Source organism: Gymnoscopelus braueri (assembly GCF_963280865.1).
Source record: "Gymnoscopelus braueri genome assembly, chromosome: 21".
NCBI classification, from domain to species: Eukaryota; Metazoa; Chordata; class Actinopteri; order Myctophiformes; family Myctophidae; genus Gymnoscopelus; species Gymnoscopelus braueri.
In genome coordinates, this window is record NC_137623.1 from 47,048,376 (window position 1) to 47,068,795 (window position 20,420).

The following is a 20,420-nucleotide window of genomic DNA, read 5'->3' on the forward strand; positions in this document are numbered from 1 at the left end:
GGAGACAATGTGTGACACAAGGTCACGACGAGCTGGATTCAAAGTCCTTGAATTAGAAACCTGCTCTGTGACTACGTGGTAAATACACTAACCAGCTGAGCCAAAGGTTTAGCGTCGCTGTGACGTGGGAACATATTACTGTATGTCCAAAACAGGAAATGGGGAATAAAGAAACTGTATGTGTTCCAATTGATCCAATGTAGTTATTATTTAGTTAAAATCTCTTGTTAATACTTTTCATTGATTCAACACTTGGTTCAAAAACCACAGCGCTAATTTACAAAAAAACATAAAAAGTTTAATATGGAGATACAAGGTTTCTGCCCGACAGCAGCCTTGTGATATCTCTCTGAGGGCTTTCGACCTCAGCTAACTACACAGAGAGGTTCGTGGACAATTTCATTTCATTTCATGATATTCATCCTGCTCTGTGGCCGTTTGAATCGTGGATATGATTTTATTTCGATCGCTATCTGCACACTGAAGCCATTTATTAATAACAATAATGCTATGTGAGATTGTATGAATCCCTAATGCAATATATCTTGTAAATTTCATGTGAGCAGCAGAATAATAAGGCAGTGATTGTGTCTTGCAGGACTTCGCCGACTCAATATTCCACCTGGTGAGAGAGAAGTACCGCTTGCTGGTGGGTGGCTGCAGTCCTGCACACGCTCCGCACAAATCCCTGGCAGGCATCGTAATGACCCGAGGTATGGCAAATTTCACTGACTTATATATATCCCTGTGAATTATTGAAACGGTGGCAATATATAGACAGAGGAGGGAGGAGAGGAGGAGACCTTGGATAAAGAGAGAAACTGTAAATCGAGAGAAGAGAGAGAGACAGATGCCACTCAGTGCGACGTACCTCGCACGCCAGCAGAGTACTACAGTATATATGCTGTGCCTCCCTGATGAATTATTGACTATGCAGAGTCTCTGAGGGGAGTGAGACACTGGTACTGGGTGTCAGTCATCTTGCCAAACGCTCACAGCCGGCTCTGACACGAGCTCCATGGTGTCACCGTGGGAATCTCAACCAGTTAAACCCTACAGTATAGTATACTTTGTTCTAACGTCAAATAGCGAAAGCAGCCACTCACAGCAGGTCGCAATGGGACGTGTAGTGAGCTGAATGTTTGCCTATTTTTGCCTTGTATGATATGCCCACAATAGGGACGCTAGGGTGCATGTGGTTAAAGCGATATTTTCCCAAAGAGGCAACAGACTAGCCTTTGTCTCTGTCCATGGTGCTGAAATTGGCCTCAGTCTGCAGAACCGTCCGCTTTGCAGTGCAGAGATTCTGAGTAGACCCTTTGTAGGACCAACGTCTCCAATAAACTAAAGATCGATTTAATCTATTCTAAGGTCTAATTAATATTGTAAAATGTTAAAATGTTATAAAATTAAATTAAATTAAATTAATTATATTATAGTTCCATAAAGGCAGTTTCCCCTCGCCACAACGTCAAAGGATTATGATTAAACAATCACACACATCATACACGCACTTAAATTGATCAATACATTATTAATTACAAACCAATAATATATGATAATGTTTGCTAGTCATACACATTCTCATGTTCACTTACAGACAGACAGACAGACAGACAGACAGACAGACAGACACACACAGCACTTTATCTCCCTTTGTGTGGACGGGGGGGGTGCATGGGGGTCAGTTATAGGAGGGATCGGTATCTCGGTTGTCTTTGGAGAGCTGCCGCTCATCAATTTAGACTTCAGTGAGTCCCTCCCGCTCGCGTTGACCTAATCCAATCCAATCCCTCCCTCTCCTCTGCCTCCAAGTAATTGCTTCTGTTTGTTTATTAATAGGCAGCGCTATCTTCAAAGATCCAGACGCTGGCCGGCCCAAGTATTTGCGGCGTGGTTCTGGTGGCGGCCATAAGCACATATAGGCAGACACCAAACTTGACAAAAACAGAGGGAGCTCTGCTATGTTCTCCGTCTCTCTCTTTCTTTTCTTTTTTCTCTCCTTCTCCCTCTTTCGCATCATCTATCTCTCTTTTCTCTCTGTCTCAACATCAAATAACTGTTTTAGACTTATCTCGCCTGTGCCTGGGGGAATATTAATCTGGTTGCGGGCTTTGAACCGCAGACCGCAGCGCCAACGGCCCCAAACCCTGGTCCTCCTCGCCCGGTGTCCTGTTGAGACCATTTAGCCCCAACCTGGTGGAGATTAGCCTCGCCGCCACGCCTGTCTGTGTGCGCCGGGGGAGTTGTGAGAGAGCGCTGTCAAAGCTGAACCGCCGTTGCACGTGTCAGGTGGCATGCTAAATCACATTGGAATCGATCCCAGATAAGATTGGGTGTCTGAAGACGGGGAAACGGCGCTCAGATGCGCTTGGAAATGTGAGAAATCAAGCCTGTCTGCGCGCCCGGTGTGAACAGTCGCGTGACAAAACGCCACAAGCTCTCCCCCTTTTTTTCCCTTTTTGATCTTCTAATGTGGCTTTATTGAGCCGGGGCGACAAGGCTCTCTCTCTCTCTCTCTCACTTCTCTCTCTCTCTCTCTCTTTCCATTTGGGAAGAAATTCCAAGGGGACTTAAAGGAAGCGATGAGACCAAAGTAGATGTTCAAAGAGGGATGTTTTTATTTTTATTTTTTGTGGCCAGACACCAATTGTGATGCTCAAAAATACAGCAATAAAAAACAGTGAGGGTGAAGGTTGTGCGTGCGTGCGTGTGTGTGTGTGTGTGTGCCTGTGCGTGCGTGCGTGCGTGTGTGTGTGTGTGTGTGTGTGTGTGTGTGTGTGTGTGTGTGTGTGTGTGTGTGTGTGTGTGGCAATACACAAAGATGAGTTGATGTGTTCAATATGGTCACATGCTAATGCACTTGACCTCGAAGACTAACTAAATGCATTTTGATAAAAAGAAAATAACAGCAATCATCCAACATGATGAAAGTGCAACATAATGAAGGAAGGTTTTATTAAGATCATTCACAGCTTAATGGCATATAAATTAGTTTACTAAATGTTGACCTTGGCAGCTAATTTCATCTCTGGAAAAAAGGAAAAAAACACATTTTAATGTCTGTCTCTGTATCACACATATACATATAATGGATCATTCATTCTTTACAAAAAAAAAATTTATACCATTTTAAAATCATGTCGACAAAATGACTGCAAAGGCTGGAGCACCAATGAATTAATGTTACCTTTTGCGACGATAAATATTGTAGGCCATGGTCATATACCATTTAAATCAGTTCCGCTCTTTTAAACATGAACTAGGCCAGTGCAGTGGTTCTCAAACTTTTTCATGTCAAGGTTCCCTTACTTAATATGTATTTGGCCTCAGACTCCCATGTGAATATATTTTGTGCCAGGGACCCCCATACAAGATTTGTGTTGAAAACAATTCAAAAATTTTCAAGATTTTTTTCAAAATAGCAGATCTACAAACATGTCGCTTTGCGGGGGAAAAAACACTGATGATACTGCTGTCAAAGAAGTCTATGAAGCTATCTGTAAAATCTATGAAAAGGTTTAATCTGCAACACAATTTTGGACATGTACTGTAGTACATCAGCTAAGGCAAGGGTTCCCAAACTTTTCAGGCTGTGACCCCCAAAATAATCATATTTGAACTGGGGACCCCCGACCCTGACAACACTTGGTATTGTAGGAGTTGAGGCATTACATTTAGTTTGACTCGGTTCCACAGATAAATATTGTGAAAATAGCCGAACTACAAGCTCACAATGCGAGGCGTTGTGAGCTTGTAGATCGGCTATTTTCAGAATGTTTGCCTCTTTCCTAGGTAATATTTGACAATTTGGCCAATGTTTGTAATTTTTTTATAGTATAGTTTGCTGGTTTTTGATGTAGTTATTAGTTTTTTTTTTTCAGGTATTAAAAAGGTGTTAAAAGTCCTTCAATTGTCACTTTAGAAATGTGCCGATACCTTGTATACACTTATGCTGTATGTTGGTTTGTTTACTGTTTGGTGAGAAAGCAATGCTGCACATGAAGCGAATCATCTTGGGACCGCCCCAAAATTATTTGTCGACCCCCAGTTTGGGAACCCTGGAGCTAAGGGGTCCTCCTTGGCCTGAACAACGTTGAAGAGCCCTGGTATAGAATGTTGTGGATCCATCTCAGGCTCTTGCGGAATGTAAATGTGGGTCCGGCTGTTCCATTACTCCCTTATACAAACAGCGTAAATGACTGGCACACAGAAGCCTTGGTGCTGTGTAATGTAGTGTGAGGCGGCGTGGTGGCAGCAGGCAGAGGAGGCAGAAGGCTTCTCATGGTGACATGGTGTGGAGGTAATGACCCATCAGACCCCAGAGCCAACACATACTATATATCGTCGGTGTCCAGGACGAACCAGCTAACTCCATTTTCAGCTTCTTTTTTTTCATAAATCAACGCTATTGAACACCCTTTACGTCTGTGTAAAAAATATATATGTTTGAACCAATGAAAAGTATTAAAAAGCGCCTCTGACAAAACCTAACAACTCCATTGGATCCTCAAACTGTCCGTCAATACCACGCAATTCCCCCTCTCGTCTCATGCTGCCTTTGCACAACACAGCACTGCAGAGCGCGCTGGCTGCGCAGTCAGAGAGGAGGAACACGGAGCAGCACATAAACAAACTCCCCGTAGTCTGTTAAAACTATGCAGTGTACCTGTTTATCAAACTTAGCACTAACACTAATGTTATGAAAACAAGTAATTATATTTCTAAAATCTATGAAGTGTTTCATGAGGAGAGCAATACGTGACAAGAAGAAAGGAGTTCATAGCATTTCTGTTGCGCTAGTTCTACTACCTCTTTGCAGAAGTTATTGTAATATTTAAAGTCCTGTTTATTATTGTAGGCCTATATAAGTGTCATGAAGCATCAGGGCATTAATTCACACGTTGTTGTGATGCATTGTGAGCTTGGAGATCCATTGTTAGCTTTTGGGAATGTGTACCCTTTTGAAACCTCTCCCTCAGCAGCGAGTGGAGCTATTGTTGTTCGGACACCTAACTCCATTTCAGCTTGATTTGAAAATACTAACTCCACTTGCGCTGGATTTTGGTAAAGTGTTGATAATATAATGACACATGCAAGTATCTGACAATATATAAAGTCACTATACCAACTTTGATGAGGCAGTATTGCTTTGTTTTAAAAATATAAGGTTTTCTTCATTTCCTGAAAAACGTATGTTTTTTTCGTTTCCTGAACAATGAGCGTTTTGGAGTTAGCAGGTTCGCGCTGGACAGCAGATACTGTATATATATATATATATATATATATATATATATATATATGTATATATATATATATATATATATATAAAGATGTCTATCTCAGGCACCATCTTCTGTAGCTGATAACGGAACTGAGAGTAGCCGCATCAAGTTACTGTATGGAAGGAAGTACTCAGACTTTTGGAATTAAGTAACAATACCACAGTGTAAAGAGTAACAACATTCAAAATGCTACTAAAGCCAAAGTACAAAAGTATTAGCATGAAAAGAATACTTATAATAGCAATAGTAAAAGTACCACTTGAGCCCTATTTTGTACTTTCAGCATTTCGAAAATAGCAGATCTACAAGCTCACAACGCGCCACGATGCAACGCGTTGTGAGATTCCCCTTCAAATGTTTTAATGTATTTATTATTAATAATCTAAATGTGCAAAGTAACAAGTAACTAAAGCTGTCACATACTTGTAGTGGAGTAAAAAGAACAACATTTGCCTCTGAGATGTAATGGTGTAGAAGTATAAAATATCAAGAAATGGAAATACTCAAGTAAATTGTACTAATCAGTAAATACAGTACTTGGGTAAATGTACTTAGTTACTTTCCACCTCTGAGCCTCATGACCCCTGCTTTGTCAAGGATACAGTGTTGTGCTCTGGGTTGCCATGGTGATGGGGATGCTGTCCCTGACCTGATACCAAGGCTGTGACCTCTTGTTATTTATGAACCAAAGAATTGTGTGGTTGCCATAGCGAGCAATCTTGTGTCAAGATTGGAACAAAAAATGTTACATATAGAGCCACATTGGTCTCTTCACTATACAACAGGGGTCTTCAAAAATGTTCAGGCCAAGGACCCATTAGCTGAGAAAGAGATGAAGCAGTGACCCCCACTACGCATACTACTATTGTATACATTTGTTTTTACACATTATCTTTCTATTAATGTCTAATAATGTTGCATTCACGTGAATGTGTATTTTCAAATATTTAACCACTTAACCCCTCAATACTTATTTAATTTGACCTTTGCATTCGCGAAGGCTGCAAGTATCGTTTGCTCTCTCTCAGACTATCTCTCTCTCTCTCTCTCTCTCTCTCTCTCTCTCTCTCTCTCACACACACACACACACACACACACACACACACACACACACACACACACACACACACACACACACACACACACACACACACACACACACACACACACACACACACACACACACACACACACTCAATCTCTGCTATCTCTCTATATTCCTCCCTCTCTCTGGTACAATCCCCTATAGCCCGGAGGGACGATTGCTCCGTGATTGGCTAGTTCATTGTTAGGCCAACCAGGCAGGTTGGTTATTCGGATTGGCTACATCCCATAGCCTGAGGGACGATTAGTCTGCGATCATAGACATAAATAGGTAGACGTGTCCTTGACCACTGGGCCGCACGGCAACGCTGATCCAATATTAAGCAGGGCAGCCTGCCAGAAATATTCCTGAGTTGTATAGAAGTACCTGCAGTGGTGGAATATATATGTTTTTACTTAAGTAAAAGTATCAATACTGCAATGGAGAAATACTCTGTTACAAGTAAAATTCTTCACTGGAAAAGTTCTTCATCTCCTTCTTCTTCTTCAACCTTTATTTAATTCACGGAAAACACACTGAGGGACTTAGACCCTCTGTTCCAGTGGAGTCTGAGAAAAGCACAAACAATTTGAAAATGAATTTAAAATAGATAAAATCACATGATTTATCAACATCAATTAAAGCAGCAATGCTGTATGTTACTTTTCTCTTTTACCCCGGATTTGAACCCGGTTTCCTGTGCAAGTGCTGACATTTTTACCATTGAGCAAATGGAGCCGGCCTGCTTGTTCGGGGATAAATTGATTCTTTTTGACCATCGATCAGGTCAAAATCCGTGTCAAATATTGTGTCTATAGGTGAGACATGACCTTTGACACGATATAAATGTCTCAATAGAAGAGCAGGGAGACAAAATACAACCACCCCAAACAATTGTATAAGTTATATTGTATTAACATACTCTATCATACAGATTGGACAAAATTACATTTCATTCATAAATAAAAACGTACATAGTTAGGCTATAAATCAGGTGTAGTTTAGCCAACGTTGATATATCCGACTGAAAGTGACCTATAGGGGAACAAGAGAGCAGACTTTCCAAACTCAGTGGAGACATGCGGAATCTCAAGCATCAAACAGTCCTGAGAGCGCGTATTAAAGGCACTAGTTTTCCACTGCAAAAGATAATTTAAATAAGAGGGTAAACCCCCAATTAAAACTTTATAAATAAATAAAAACCAATGCTGATCTCTCCTAGTCGCAAGGGAGAGCCAGTATGCCAGTATTATACAGTATGCAGTGATGGGCGTTATTGCTGTCGCCTGTTATAAATCAGAGGCAGAGTGATTGACTGAGTCCAAAGTTTTAAGTGTGGTAGCTGATGCCTTTCTGTATATAATGTCTCCATTGTCCAAAGCAGAGAGAACTTTCTTGTAGGCCATGTAAAGCAGGATCTATGGAGATTTTAAAAAGGCAAGCTTCATTCGCAATTTATTTGATTCTCAATGTGTATTAAAAGTATAGTTTTTCATCCAACCAAATCCCAAGGTATTTATAATGAAGAATTTGTTCAATGGAAGCACCATTTGAGGTGCATAACTGAGGATCATTATCAGTGAAAACTCTTCCCTTAGTAAAACGCGTAAATGTGGTCTTATCAGCATTTAAAACCAATTTAAGATCCAACAACGATTTTCGGAAGATATCAAAGGCAGTGGTAACATATGAAGAGAGTCTGAAAAGCAATATAAGATTGTGTCATCTGCATATAAATGGATATTACAGGTCCGTAGTGTGTTTATACCATTGTTAATATATATAGTAAACAATATAGGACCCAAAATAGAGCTTTGGGGAACTCCTTTAGAGATATGAAGGAACTCTGATTTTACAGCTCCAACCTTGACACATTGATGTCTCAAGATTTTCAAGCCATGTACAGGCAACAGAATCAAAAGCAATATCACATAATCTTTGTAAAAGCAACGTGTGATCCACCGCATCAAAAGCTTTAGACAAATCGATAACAAGTGCAGCACAATATTGTTTGTGATCCAAGGCTGAGACAATATAATTTCAAACCAACAAGGTAGCAGATACTGTACTACTGTATGCTTGGCCCGGAAACCAGACTGATAAGAACTCAAAACAGAATAACTATTTAAAAACACTTTGAGTTGATTATTCACAATTAAGGGATTTAAACATTTTAGCGAGACATGGTAGCCTAGCGACATTTTTATGGTGTTCTTTATGCAGGGGTACAACATGAGCATCTATCTATAGTTAGGCCAACAAGGCAGGTTGGCTATTAGGATAGTCTACATCCCATAGTCAGAGGAACGATTCCTCTGCGAGACTGCGATTGCCTGGTTCGTTGGTGCAGGCCAACCGGCTGAACAAACCTGTTTCATCACACACGCTAAATAGAGCTGCTGCCCTGCTGTTGTGGTCCAGCCCAAAAAAATTGGTTCTTTCTAGAAGTAACAATGGCGAACCGTTTCCTTTTCCATTACAGAAGCCTCTTCTCTGGTGAGAGTGAGAGCCTTTATGTGACAGTGCTGCTTTCCTGGGGTGTGACCCGGTTGAATCACCAGTAATCAACAGATGTGCTTGTGTGAGAACAGAACAGAGCCCCGGGCCGCTGACGGCACGACACCTTGTTCCCTCTGACCCCCTCTTTATGTACTGCTGTGATGCAGCTGATTATGCCTGCTTTAAAAACAGCATTGCCTGTGGGTCTCTGTGTGTGTGTGTGTGTGTGTGTGTGTGTGTGTGTGTCTCTCTCTCTCTCTCTCTCTCTCTCTCTCTCTCTCTCTCTCTCTCTCTCTCTCTCTCTCTCAGTACCTCTCTGCTCTCTTTCTTTAATGTTCTTTCTCTCTATACCTCTTTCTCTTTTTTATTCATGGCTCTACTCCTCCTCCCCCTCTCTTTCCCTCCTTCCTTATGCATCTCTCTTGCTCTGTTATTTTCTCTCGCCGTCTTTCTCCTTTTTTGATTCACCTCGCCTTCCCCTCTCTCTCCTCTCTCGCTAACTGAAGAAGGGAACCTCGGTGCCAATTTCATGGCAGGATAGTGAGCAGAGCGGCAGAAATTATTCACTGCAAAATTGATCTAAACAATCGCAAAGTGGAACAAGCAGCAGAAATTCAGCGCGGACATTTTGCCTTTTCTTGAACTTGCCTCATCACCGACAGCTAGGGTGACGTTTCTGTACTATACTGACTGTAGTGTTCACACATATAGACCCTTTAGAGATAGAGATTTACAACTATGATAGTCTCTGCTGGGCAAAAACCTTGTATCTCCATATTTCAACCTTTCATGTTTTTTTCATAAATGGTGCCTCAATTCTTAGTCTATATATGACTATGAATTGAATACCAAGGACCTCAATGGAAACAAAACCGCAAGGACTTTTTTGAACAGACCTTTTTAGACAAAGTATTTTCAATGTAACTGTGCTGTTTTACATGTTTTGCCTAATAAAATATTCAATCAATCAAAAAAACGTGATACTACGGTGTCACACAGAAGTAGCAAAAATAGCTCACAGAGCTTGTAGATCTGCTATTTGAAAGTGGTCAAGTGTGTGTGTGTGGGTTTAGTATATAACCAATGAAAATCATTAACAAGAGCTTCATGTGACTCAATAACAACTACGATTGGACCCAACACAGGTTCTTTTTTCCCCCCCATTTCCTGAAAAGTAACAGTTTTGGACATACAAGTTTTTACCCCTGACAGAGGCGATATGTCAAGCAGCAACGTCTCGGAGATTCGCGATTTTGTCGGAGCGTTGCCAGTGTTTTTCTTTCGCTTGTTGTCTTTTAACCCATTTAGACCGGGAAACAATCTGTCATTTTTAGATTCCTTTGGGTTATTCAAAAATAGCAGATCTATTTTAAATCGTGAAAATGTGTGCAAATCATTGAATATATATGAACAATTTTTTTTTTTAATTGCTTCTGGGGATTCTACAAAATGTCTTCTAAATCCGCTAACAGTAAAAAAAAAAAAAAATCATAGCCACCACTATATCAGTGGTTCTCAAACTTTTTTCACGTCAAGGACCCCCAAAATGATATGCATTTGTCCGCGCCCCCCCCCCCCCCCCCCCCCATCTCAAAATATTTTGTTCCAGGGACCTACAAGTTCCATACAAGCTCATGAGCTTGTATATCTGCTATTTTTGAATAGCCAAAGACATCTAAAATGACACAGATGCATTCCCCGGTTTGAATGGGTTTAGAGAGTGGGGAAGCACACTTCCTCGTGCATTCTTCTCTTTGGACAGCGCAACGCAGGAAGCTACCGTCTGGACTCCATCCCGGGGCTAGCCGTGTGGGGTTTTGTTCGGTTCGGCGGGCACTAGGGCTCTTAACCAGCCCGCGCCAACAATGGCAGCACGGTCGCAAACTGCTGTTGTCACTGGTATTGTTTCAGAAGCACTGCAGAGAAACAGCCCCGACGATCCTTGTGACATTGGCTCCGCCAGAGCCACCTCGCCAATTGCTGGCTTCCTATCAATTACTCAGCCCACGAAGCCACGAGATTTCTTTTGTCGCATTCCTGATCCAAAATGGCCATGTTTAATTAATTGAACTAAATAGGAGGCCAATCTTAACAAGAGCAAAACTATAACAAATTAAAAAACATTTTTTGAATATAGTTTAGCCTTGGCCTCCTATTTACTAACGTTAATTAGATATTGAAATATTGGATCAGAATTTTGGGTGAACTATTATATCCCCTTTAATCCATTAAGACCTGGAACGCATCTTTGTAATTTTTTGATTTGAGCTAAAAAGCATTATTTTACACTTTGGCTATTAAGAAATGCTATTTTTGAAAAATCGTGAAAATGTGTTCAAATCTTTGAATATATATATTTTTAAAGCAAACATTTTTACTCAATTTTTTGCTTCTGGGACCCCCTGGAACAACATATTTTGAGATGGGGTCCGCGGCCAGACCGGACCTCCATTTTGTCATTCTTCCCCGTTCCTCCCTTTCTCCACCTGAGCCCATGCATGCAGCCCTATACACCCTGGTCACCTCACCTCCCTTCTCCTCCTCCTCCTCCTCCCCTCCCATGCACTTTCCCCTCCCCTCCCCTCCGCTGGTCTCCTCTCCTCATCAGTGGAGGTGTCAGGGCTGTGCGGCTGCTGTGCCATCTGGGCAGAGGCTGATAAAAGCTCATGCGCTGAGCCCGTGTCGCCTGCAGGTCTGCCAGCGGCCAGTCAAGCCTGACTTTTTCTGAGGCGATGGGAGAGATTTGTGGCGGTGGGGAGCCGAGCGGAGCGCGCTGGAGGAGTGAGGAGAGACGGCGTGAGGCTAAAGCCTATAGCTGCCGAGCCAGCTCTCCTCTCCTCTCCTCTCCTCTCCTCTCCTCTCCTCTCCTCTCCTCCTCTGAGAAAACGTCACCTCTGAATGAAATGGCTTGTTGATATTACCTGACCTGATCCGGAGTCTGCCTGACTTTAGCATCTGGTAATATCTGTGAGATTGACTCTTTATCCAGGTTTTATCATAAATGTTCTCCTTTCTGTTTGCGTGTGTGTGTGTGTCTGTGTGTGCGACTGTGCATGCGTGCGTGTGTTGTTCACTAGGTGTGGACCTGAGGCATGCCCAGGTGGTAGCTCTATCTACGGGCACTAAGTGCATCAACGGAGAGTACCTGAGTGACCAGGGCCAGGTGGTCAACGACTGTCACGCCGAGGTCACCGCCAGGAGAGCTCTGCTCCGCTTCATCTACTCCCAACTGGAGCTCTTCTTAAGGTCAGTGGTTGTCAGGGACCCACACATTATTATTTTGCATTTGGCCACGCACCCCCATCATTGTTGGGGGTAAGGACCCACATACAAGATTTGGGTTGTTGAAATATTTGAATATTTTCACATTTGTACTGATTCTTCTTTGAAAATAGCATATCTACAACTTCACAGCTTGTAGAGCTTGTAGATCTGACTATCTAACCTAACTCTAAAACTATTTTACTGTTAGGTTTACAATTAGAAAAGACTCAGGTTGGGGTACGTCTTAAGATTAGACATTTAGAGGTTAGGTTTAAGGGGTGCAGATTTGATTGCCCTGTTTTATATTTATGTACTTGCACCGGTTCCACACACCAACAACAGCAGGCCTACAAGCTTGTAGATCTGCTTTTCTTTGCTATTTTTAATGCCTTCCTAAAACGTTGTTTTCCTCAAAGTATTAATACAAACGTGTGTGTGTGCGTGCGTGTGCATGTGTGGAGGTGGCTACGCTACTTTAGCTTACTGAGAAATCAGGTGGGAAGGACGTTAATGTCACATGCACTGCAACCTCATCGCTGTCTTCCATGTCCTTTCCCCCGAGTGCAGATATGGCAGTTGTGGCATTTTGTTTGGTCATTTCATTAAGACTTATCTCCCCTGCCATTAGCCATTTTGCTCCGCCGCGAAAGTCTCCCCACCTGCCACCAGGCATTGTGCAAAGACAAAAAGTCAGTGCTGTGTATGCAAATAATGACATTCAAGGAGCTCCACTTTCTAGCCGCTAATCTGATGAATCAGCCTTGCTGTTGAGTTTTCCCAGGGAGGCTCCGCGGCATAATAAATGCTTAATGCTTATGCAATGGCAGCATTCGGGAGTCAAGGAATTAGTCAAGGCTGTCCCCAGACACCGGTGGAGTTCTTGGTGAAAGTTGGTGTGCACAGGAGACCACTGCATCACACAGATTAGGAGGCAGGTACAGTGAAAAATGCATACTGGGAGATGGGTGAAAAATGCACACTGGGAGATGGGTATTAGTGAACTCATTTCATGCACACGCGCACGCATGTACGCGCGTGCACACACACACACACACAAACACACACTGTATGTTTAGCTGTGTTGACAGCCTACACATGGCTACAGTATGTACGTACTAGCTATGCTGGGTTTTTCATTAAGCAGCTCAGAGAGTGAATATAGTGCATATCGTCGCTGTCGGCTTAGGGTTAAACTTGTATCTCCATTCTTCACATTTTGTTTCCGTAAATTAATGGCCTACTTCTTCGTCTTTTTTTATGGTTTTTTTTCGTATATTAATGCCGTACTTCCTCGTACAACAGTGTCACAGACAAAAGCAGCAAGAATAGACAAGCCTCATAACGTGTCGCGAGCTGTAGAACAGCATTTTTTACTGATTTTGAAAGTGAACGTGGAAGTGGTTACGTATGTCTATGGGTTTTATAAATATAGAACCAGTGAAAAGCTTATGACATAATAATAATAACTACATTGGATACATTGGAACCCAGGTTCTTATTTCCATTTCTTGAAAATGAAAAGTTTTGGACATTTTGGACGTTTTTATTAAAAACATAAACAGTACTGGGTTTGGTGATGTTCTATACTGTCTGAATCATCTTTGTTTGTGTTTGTTTATGTGCTAAAAGAGTGACTTTGAAATCTGTTTTACTATACAATATAAGTCAATGAGGAGCATATTTTGAATGATCAATTTCTAATCAAAGGAGCAATTATTTTTGATTTTTTTGTCCACCTTTGGAGTTAGTTACACCATTGCAAGGTAACTACACAACCCAAACCTCTACCAAAGTGTTCTTGCCCTTTAACAAAAATGTTACTGTGCAGTCTGTCATGTTTTAGTCTCTTCCCTCCTGGAGAGATGAAATCAGTGAGGGAATCAGCCCTATAGTGCAATGGATAGTTCTAATGGCTCAGCTCATGCTAGCCTATTGTACCAACGAGCACGATTTTTCTGTTCTTGGTTGGTTTTAACCCATAAATAAACCATTCCTCACAATGTCTGTTTCTCAGATTCTACTATGCTTGTTAGGAGATTTGGACACAAATATACAGTGGTAATGCAAGCGCACACACATGCACACGCACATACACACACACACACTCACACGCACAGATTTGTTTTACTATACTGTTTTATATACTACTATACTAAACATTTTAGGACAGCGTTGGAAATAGCTCAAAAATAACCGTAAATAGCTGAAAAAAAGCAGATCTACAAGCGTCGTAGTGCGACACATTGTGAGCTTGTAGATCTTCCGAGATCTGCGATCTCACTTAGGGTGCTGGGATGGCCAGAAACGCCACTGACACACACACACACACACACACACACACACACACACACACACACACACACACACACACAGACACACACACACGCACACGCAGAGGCCTGAGTAATGTCCAGCAGCTCTGTGACAGGAGGAGAATGGAGCTCAGTCAGAGAGGCAGGGAGCAGGCCAGTGTTCATCTCCTCCTCCATCCATCCCTCACTTCATCATGGCTAAAGAACGCAGCTCCCATTCCCCTCCTCCTCCTCCCCCTCCTCCTCCTCCTCCCCCTCCTCCTCCCCCTCCTCCTCCTCCACTGTGATGAATGCTGTTCTCTTTCTCCTTCTCTCTCTCATCAGTCTCCCTCTTACTACTTACTTCATGTTGGTTTTTCTAGGGCTGCAGCTATATTGATTATTTTCTTAGCGATTCTTTCTATCGATTAGATGGAGATGGAGAAAGTTTTCTTTCACCATCTGTTTTATTTACTATATATCAACAAATCCACATGGAGCAATTCCAATGCATTTTTGTACTGTGCGAACATTATCGATCTACAAGCTATTTTTTTTTAAAGCATTTAGGAAAAAAAGTGATTATCAATATTTAAAAGTGTTCAATTAACTCTTGCATCCCTACTTCCTCACGTTCTTACTTCTTTCCTTTCTCCCTCCCTTCTTCCCCTCCCTTCGCCTCTCTCTTTCACCCACCACAGTAAAAGGCCCGGGGACAGTGAGGAGTCGATATTCGTGCGGCACAAGGAGTGTGGCTACAGGTTGAGAGACAACGTTCATTTCCACATGTACATCAGCACCTCGCCCTGCGGAGACGGCAGGCTCAACTCGCCCTACGAAATCACCACCGACCGTAAGACACCATGAACCAAGCCTGTTTTGTTTACTCTGTGGGCAGTGGTGGAAAAAGTACTCAAATGTTTTACTTAAGTAAAAGTATCAATACTGCACTCTGTTACAAGTAAAAGTCCGGAATAAAAAATGTACTTGAGTAAAAGTACAAAAGTATTGGTATCCAAATGTACTTAAAGTACCAAAAGTAAAAGTACTAAATTGTTTGAAAATAGCAGATCTACAAGCTCACAACTCGTCGCGATGTGACGCGTTGTGAGCTTGTAGATCTGCTATTTTCAAATAGCCTAGGTATAAAATAAGGCTAAAATGGTTAATGTATGTTTTATAATGTAATAATTTATATCTGCAAACTAGTAACTAAAGTTTTCAAATAATTGTAGTGGAGTAAAAGTACAATATTTGCCTCTGAGATGTAGTGGAGTAGAAGTAAAAGTATAGACAATTGGAAATACTTCAGTAAAATAAAAAATACCTCACAATTGTACTTAAGTACAGTACTTGAGTAAATGTACTTAGTTATTTTACACCACTGTCTGTGGGGTGGGTTAGGGTTAGGAAACCTTGTAGATCCAAAAGTGTATAAATGGACCAAAAAAATGACCTGCGTTCCAATGGATCCAATGGAGTTACATTATTTAGTCACAAGCTCTTGTTAATCCTGTTCATTTATAATAAAACCCACAGACACACTTAGCCACTTTTGCTTTCACCCTCAATTTATTTTTTAAATAGTGAAAATATCAGATCTACAAGCTCACAAAGCATTCTCATCGTGACGTGTTGTGAGCTTGTAGATTGGCTATTTTAGCCACTTTTGTGCGACTCTCAAGGTTTCTGCCCGACAGCAACGTGTTGTTTTGTAATGTCACTCGATTTGTTCTGGCTTTGCCACTTTCTGCCCATCACTGCTCTCTCTTTCTCTCTCTCCCTCTCTCTATCTCTCTTTCTCTTTCTGTCGTCGTGTCGTCCTCCATCTAGAGCCCGATTTATGTTATTTACCAAGCAGTCATTTACTTGACATTTTTTAGGCTCATACAATCTGCGAGGGTTGGTTTTGTGTGGGAGATTCTCTGCCTCTATAAAGGAAGGCTTATTAAAGGAAGGTTCTGGTCACCCTGACCACAACAGCAGCAACAAGGAGACACTCTTAAGTAACCAAGGGGTTTTGTTTGTTTGTTTGCAGTGGTGGACAAAGTACTCAATTTGCCATCAATTTGCTCTCACATACTCTACAGATTGTTCCCTTTCTGATGATAAAAACATAAAAATACAGAAAAAGAAAACACACATTGTCAGTGGTGGAAAGTACATTTACTCAAGTACTGTACTTAAGTACAAGTTTTAGGTATTGTTACTTTACTGGAGTATTTCCATTTTTTTAATACATTTACTGATACTCCACTACATCTCAGGGGCAAATTATTTGAAAACTACTTGTATCTTTGTAGATTTGTAGATTTAGATTATTGTTACAAACCATACATGAACCACGTCAGCCCTTTATACTGCATACTTCAGCTATTTGAATATAGCAGATCTACAAGCTTACAACATGTCGTGAAAAAAACTTGATGAGTAGGCTATACTTTTACTTTTGTTACTGTAAGTATATTTTTATGCCATTTCTTTTGTACTTTTACTCAAGTACATTTTGAATACCGGACTTTTACTTGTAGCAGAGTATTCCTACAGTACATTACGGTATTGACCAGGGCCGGAGTGGGACTCCAAAAGTGACCGGGAGTTATACGCCCAGTCAGGCCACTCTGTGGCCGCGCGCAAAGCGCGCGGGCACGAACATTTTTGGGGGCCTTTGGAAGGCTTTGGGGGGCCTTTACAGTTAAGTTACAGCAATTTCACTTGAAAAATGTTGCTGCAGCAGTGCTTTCACTGCTGCAGCAACACTGACTGAATTGAATTGAAATTGACTGTGGCTGGCCTGGCCTGAGTTTAGGAGATTTTTTTTTTTGCTGCAGCACTTAAGCGCTGCGCTGGCTGTGGCTGGCTGGCCTGACCTGATGCAAAAAAAAGAGACAAGCAGGCCACTAAGGAGGCAGTTCACCGGGAATAGTCCCGGTCCTCCCGACGGCCAATCCGGGCCTGGTATTGACTTAAGTAAAACATTTAAGCTCTACTTGTATGTCCAAAACTTGTACTGTTACTTTTCAGGAAATGGAAAAAAGAACCTTTGTGTTCCACTGGATCCAATATACTGAATGAGAGTACAAGCCTGAGTTTGTATTTTTCATTGGTTAAATATGTATAAAACCCATAGACTTAAAGGAGCACTTCACCCATTTCCAACCTTATCTTCACATACTCGGTCCTTACTAATGCTCATTATAATATGGCACTATTTCTGTCTACTCAGTCTGTGTCTCAGAGGAGGGCGGAGGACGGTTCATTCAAAAAGTGTTAAAGTGCTCCTTTAACAAGTTTCAAACCTGTCATCCCTATTTCGGGTATGTCATTATTGGTGAAAAACATAGAAAATAGCAGCTACAAAAGGAGCACTTATCACTTATTAATTTATATCACTTATTAACACTTGAAAAAGATATACTTACCCCTACCCCTGATTATATTATTAGCTGCTGCCTAAGTCATTCACAGGTTAATTTCATGCAGATTATCAGTTGAAATTAGCTTGAAAGGCACACGGTAAACAGTGCTGCATGTCGTCACTAGCGGGTGAAAACCTTGTATCTCCAAAACTGTTACTTTTCAGAAAATGGGGGGAAAATCACCTGTTTTCCGATGGATAACGTGGAAGGAACACGTTATTCCAACCAGTTCCTTTCCCCTCCATCAGGCGCACCAGCTGACCAGGGGGGGGGGGCAGTATAGAGAGCTCTTTAGTCACAAACTCTTGTTAATACTTTTCATTGGTTCAATATTTATAAAACTCACAGGCACCACTTCCACTTCCAGCAAAAAATAAGCTCATCCACAAGCTTACAACACATCGCATCGTGACACTTTACCAAGCCTGTAGATCGGCTATTTTTACTGACTTTTTGTGACAATGTAGTATGATGAAGTAGGGCAGTGGTTCTCAACCAGTGGTTTGGGGACCACAAAGTGGTCCTTGAGGGGGTTCTAGGTGGTCCCCAGCTAAATGATGGAGAGTTGGTAACCAAATGGACCCCTATATATCTTTAACTCTTGAGAGCGTAACATGAAACCAAATGGACCCTTACGGGTCCATTTGGTTTCATGTTACGCTCTCAAGAGTTAAATTATTGTTAAACATCTGCATTACTTAATCAAAGGATTGTTATTTTGATCAACGTTTGCCTGTTATCTCTCCTATAGTACCAACATCAATACAGCATGTGGACAAATTCTTATCCAACGAATACAAAATATTCTACGTTTTGGGTCTGAGAGTCTAAATCTCATCAAATGGTGGTCCTTAGCTCAAATGCCGAACAAATAATGGACCTTGATATGAAAAGGGTTGAAAACCACTGAAGTATGGCATTCATTTACGAAGAGAAACATAAAAAGTTGAAATACGGAGATATGAGGTTTTTGCCCGACAGCGAGTATGATTGCCTTGCCCTGACGTGTGTTTTTCCCATCATTCGATGAGCCTGGCATACTTCTCAAGCCGTTTTAGCAGCACTTTGCTGACTAGATGACATTTTACTGCTTACCATGGAAATAAAATGTATACTCATTTAGACACTCACCTGGCATTTTTCTGGGTGACTTAGGAGTTGAGAAATGTTGTCTTCCCTGGCAGTGAAAAATAATGTGTATAACTATATACCAGTAGAGTAGAATAAATCTTTATCATGCCCAGAGCATGGGCACACTATGAGCTTGTATATCTGCTATTTTTGAGTAGGGAAAGAAGTATAAAATATGGATAAAGTGGTTAAAATGATTGTGACGTGTGAAGTGGTTAATGTCTGAACATACACATGAACATGAATCCAACATATTAATAGAAAAGATAATGTGGAAACCAACAAACAAACAAAATACATACATTTACAAAACACTGATGATAGTGTTGTCAAACAAGTCTATGAAGCTATCTATGAAAATGTTGAATATGCGACACAATTTTATACATTATTGTATTGGGGTCCCTACTTCATTTCTCTCTCAGCTAAAGGGTCAAAATACCTAAAATCATAACGAAAGAATAAATCTAGTCCTAGACTGCAGGAATAGATGAGAGGAACAGACCAACTTGAAAACAAAACATTTAGCTGTTTAATCATTCCCTTTACTTGAATAGAAGAGGCTTTTCCTCTGGCAAAGCTTTGAACTGGCCTTCTCTTGGTCATTAAACCTATTCAAAGGTACATTAGCCTTCTTGTACCGATTATAAAATGACTCATTACTCTGTACTTTAGTCTGTCTGCTGCTCTTCAGTTCACATAGCCCATACTTAAGTTTAGTGTATAAGAGAGAGAGAGAGAGAGAGAGAGAGAGAGAGAGAGAGAGAGAGGCAATCTCAGACATGTACAGTGTATAATTGGCAGGTGTTGCACCAATCTACATGCTGTGAGTAGAGGTAATGTCTAATAATAACTATAGCAAAAGCTGCGTCGGCGAATGTTTTTAAGGCTTCATTACTTTGATTACTTTGTCGTTGCTGGTGGAAACCTTGTACACTTTCAAATAGTGAAAATAGCCGATCCACAAGCTCTCAACGCATCGTGATTGTTGTGAGCTTGTAGATCTGTAATTTTCACTACTTTTGTGCGACACACTTCACAGTTCTCCGAAAGACTTTCCCACTCAAAAAACATTACAATTATTATACGCTTTGAACTGATCTATTTAAGTACTTTGCACAACAAATGAATAACTGTGAATTAAATTGAATCCCCAAAAATATGAAAACATTATTTGAAACACTATTATTTTCTTTTCTGTGGCTAAATTAACCCAATTCTCCAATTAGCATGTTCCTTCATTAGTGTGAAACTTTAAAAGGTCCACAGCTGCTCTAATTATTTTTAGAACAAAAGATGTGAGAAATGTGCCAAAAGGTGTTTTTTGTTCTCCGAGAGTACTGCTACACCTATCCCACAATGCACTGCAGGTGACAAGGCAATTTGGGGGTTTCTCCCTTCAAAAAAGTAAGATGTCTGTAACAAATACTTTCTCAAATGCCACTCT

General features: G+C 41.2%; 1 protein-coding gene across 1 annotated transcript in view; it reads left to right on the forward strand.

Moving 5' to 3' along the window:
- Positions 1 to 20,420, forward strand: part of adarb2 (adenosine deaminase RNA specific B2 (inactive)) — a gene marked incomplete at both ends in the record, with an annotated part of 246,278 nt that overhangs the window by 200,241 nt on the left and 25,617 nt on the right. The window contains 3 exons of the mRNA XM_080417328.1: positions 599 to 713; positions 11,946 to 12,114; positions 15,125 to 15,276. Of these exons, the coding sequence (XP_080273454.1) occupies positions 599 to 713; positions 11,946 to 12,114; positions 15,125 to 15,276 (436 nt within the window). The remainder of the gene's footprint in view (positions 1 to 598; positions 714 to 11,945; positions 12,115 to 15,124; positions 15,277 to 20,420) is intronic.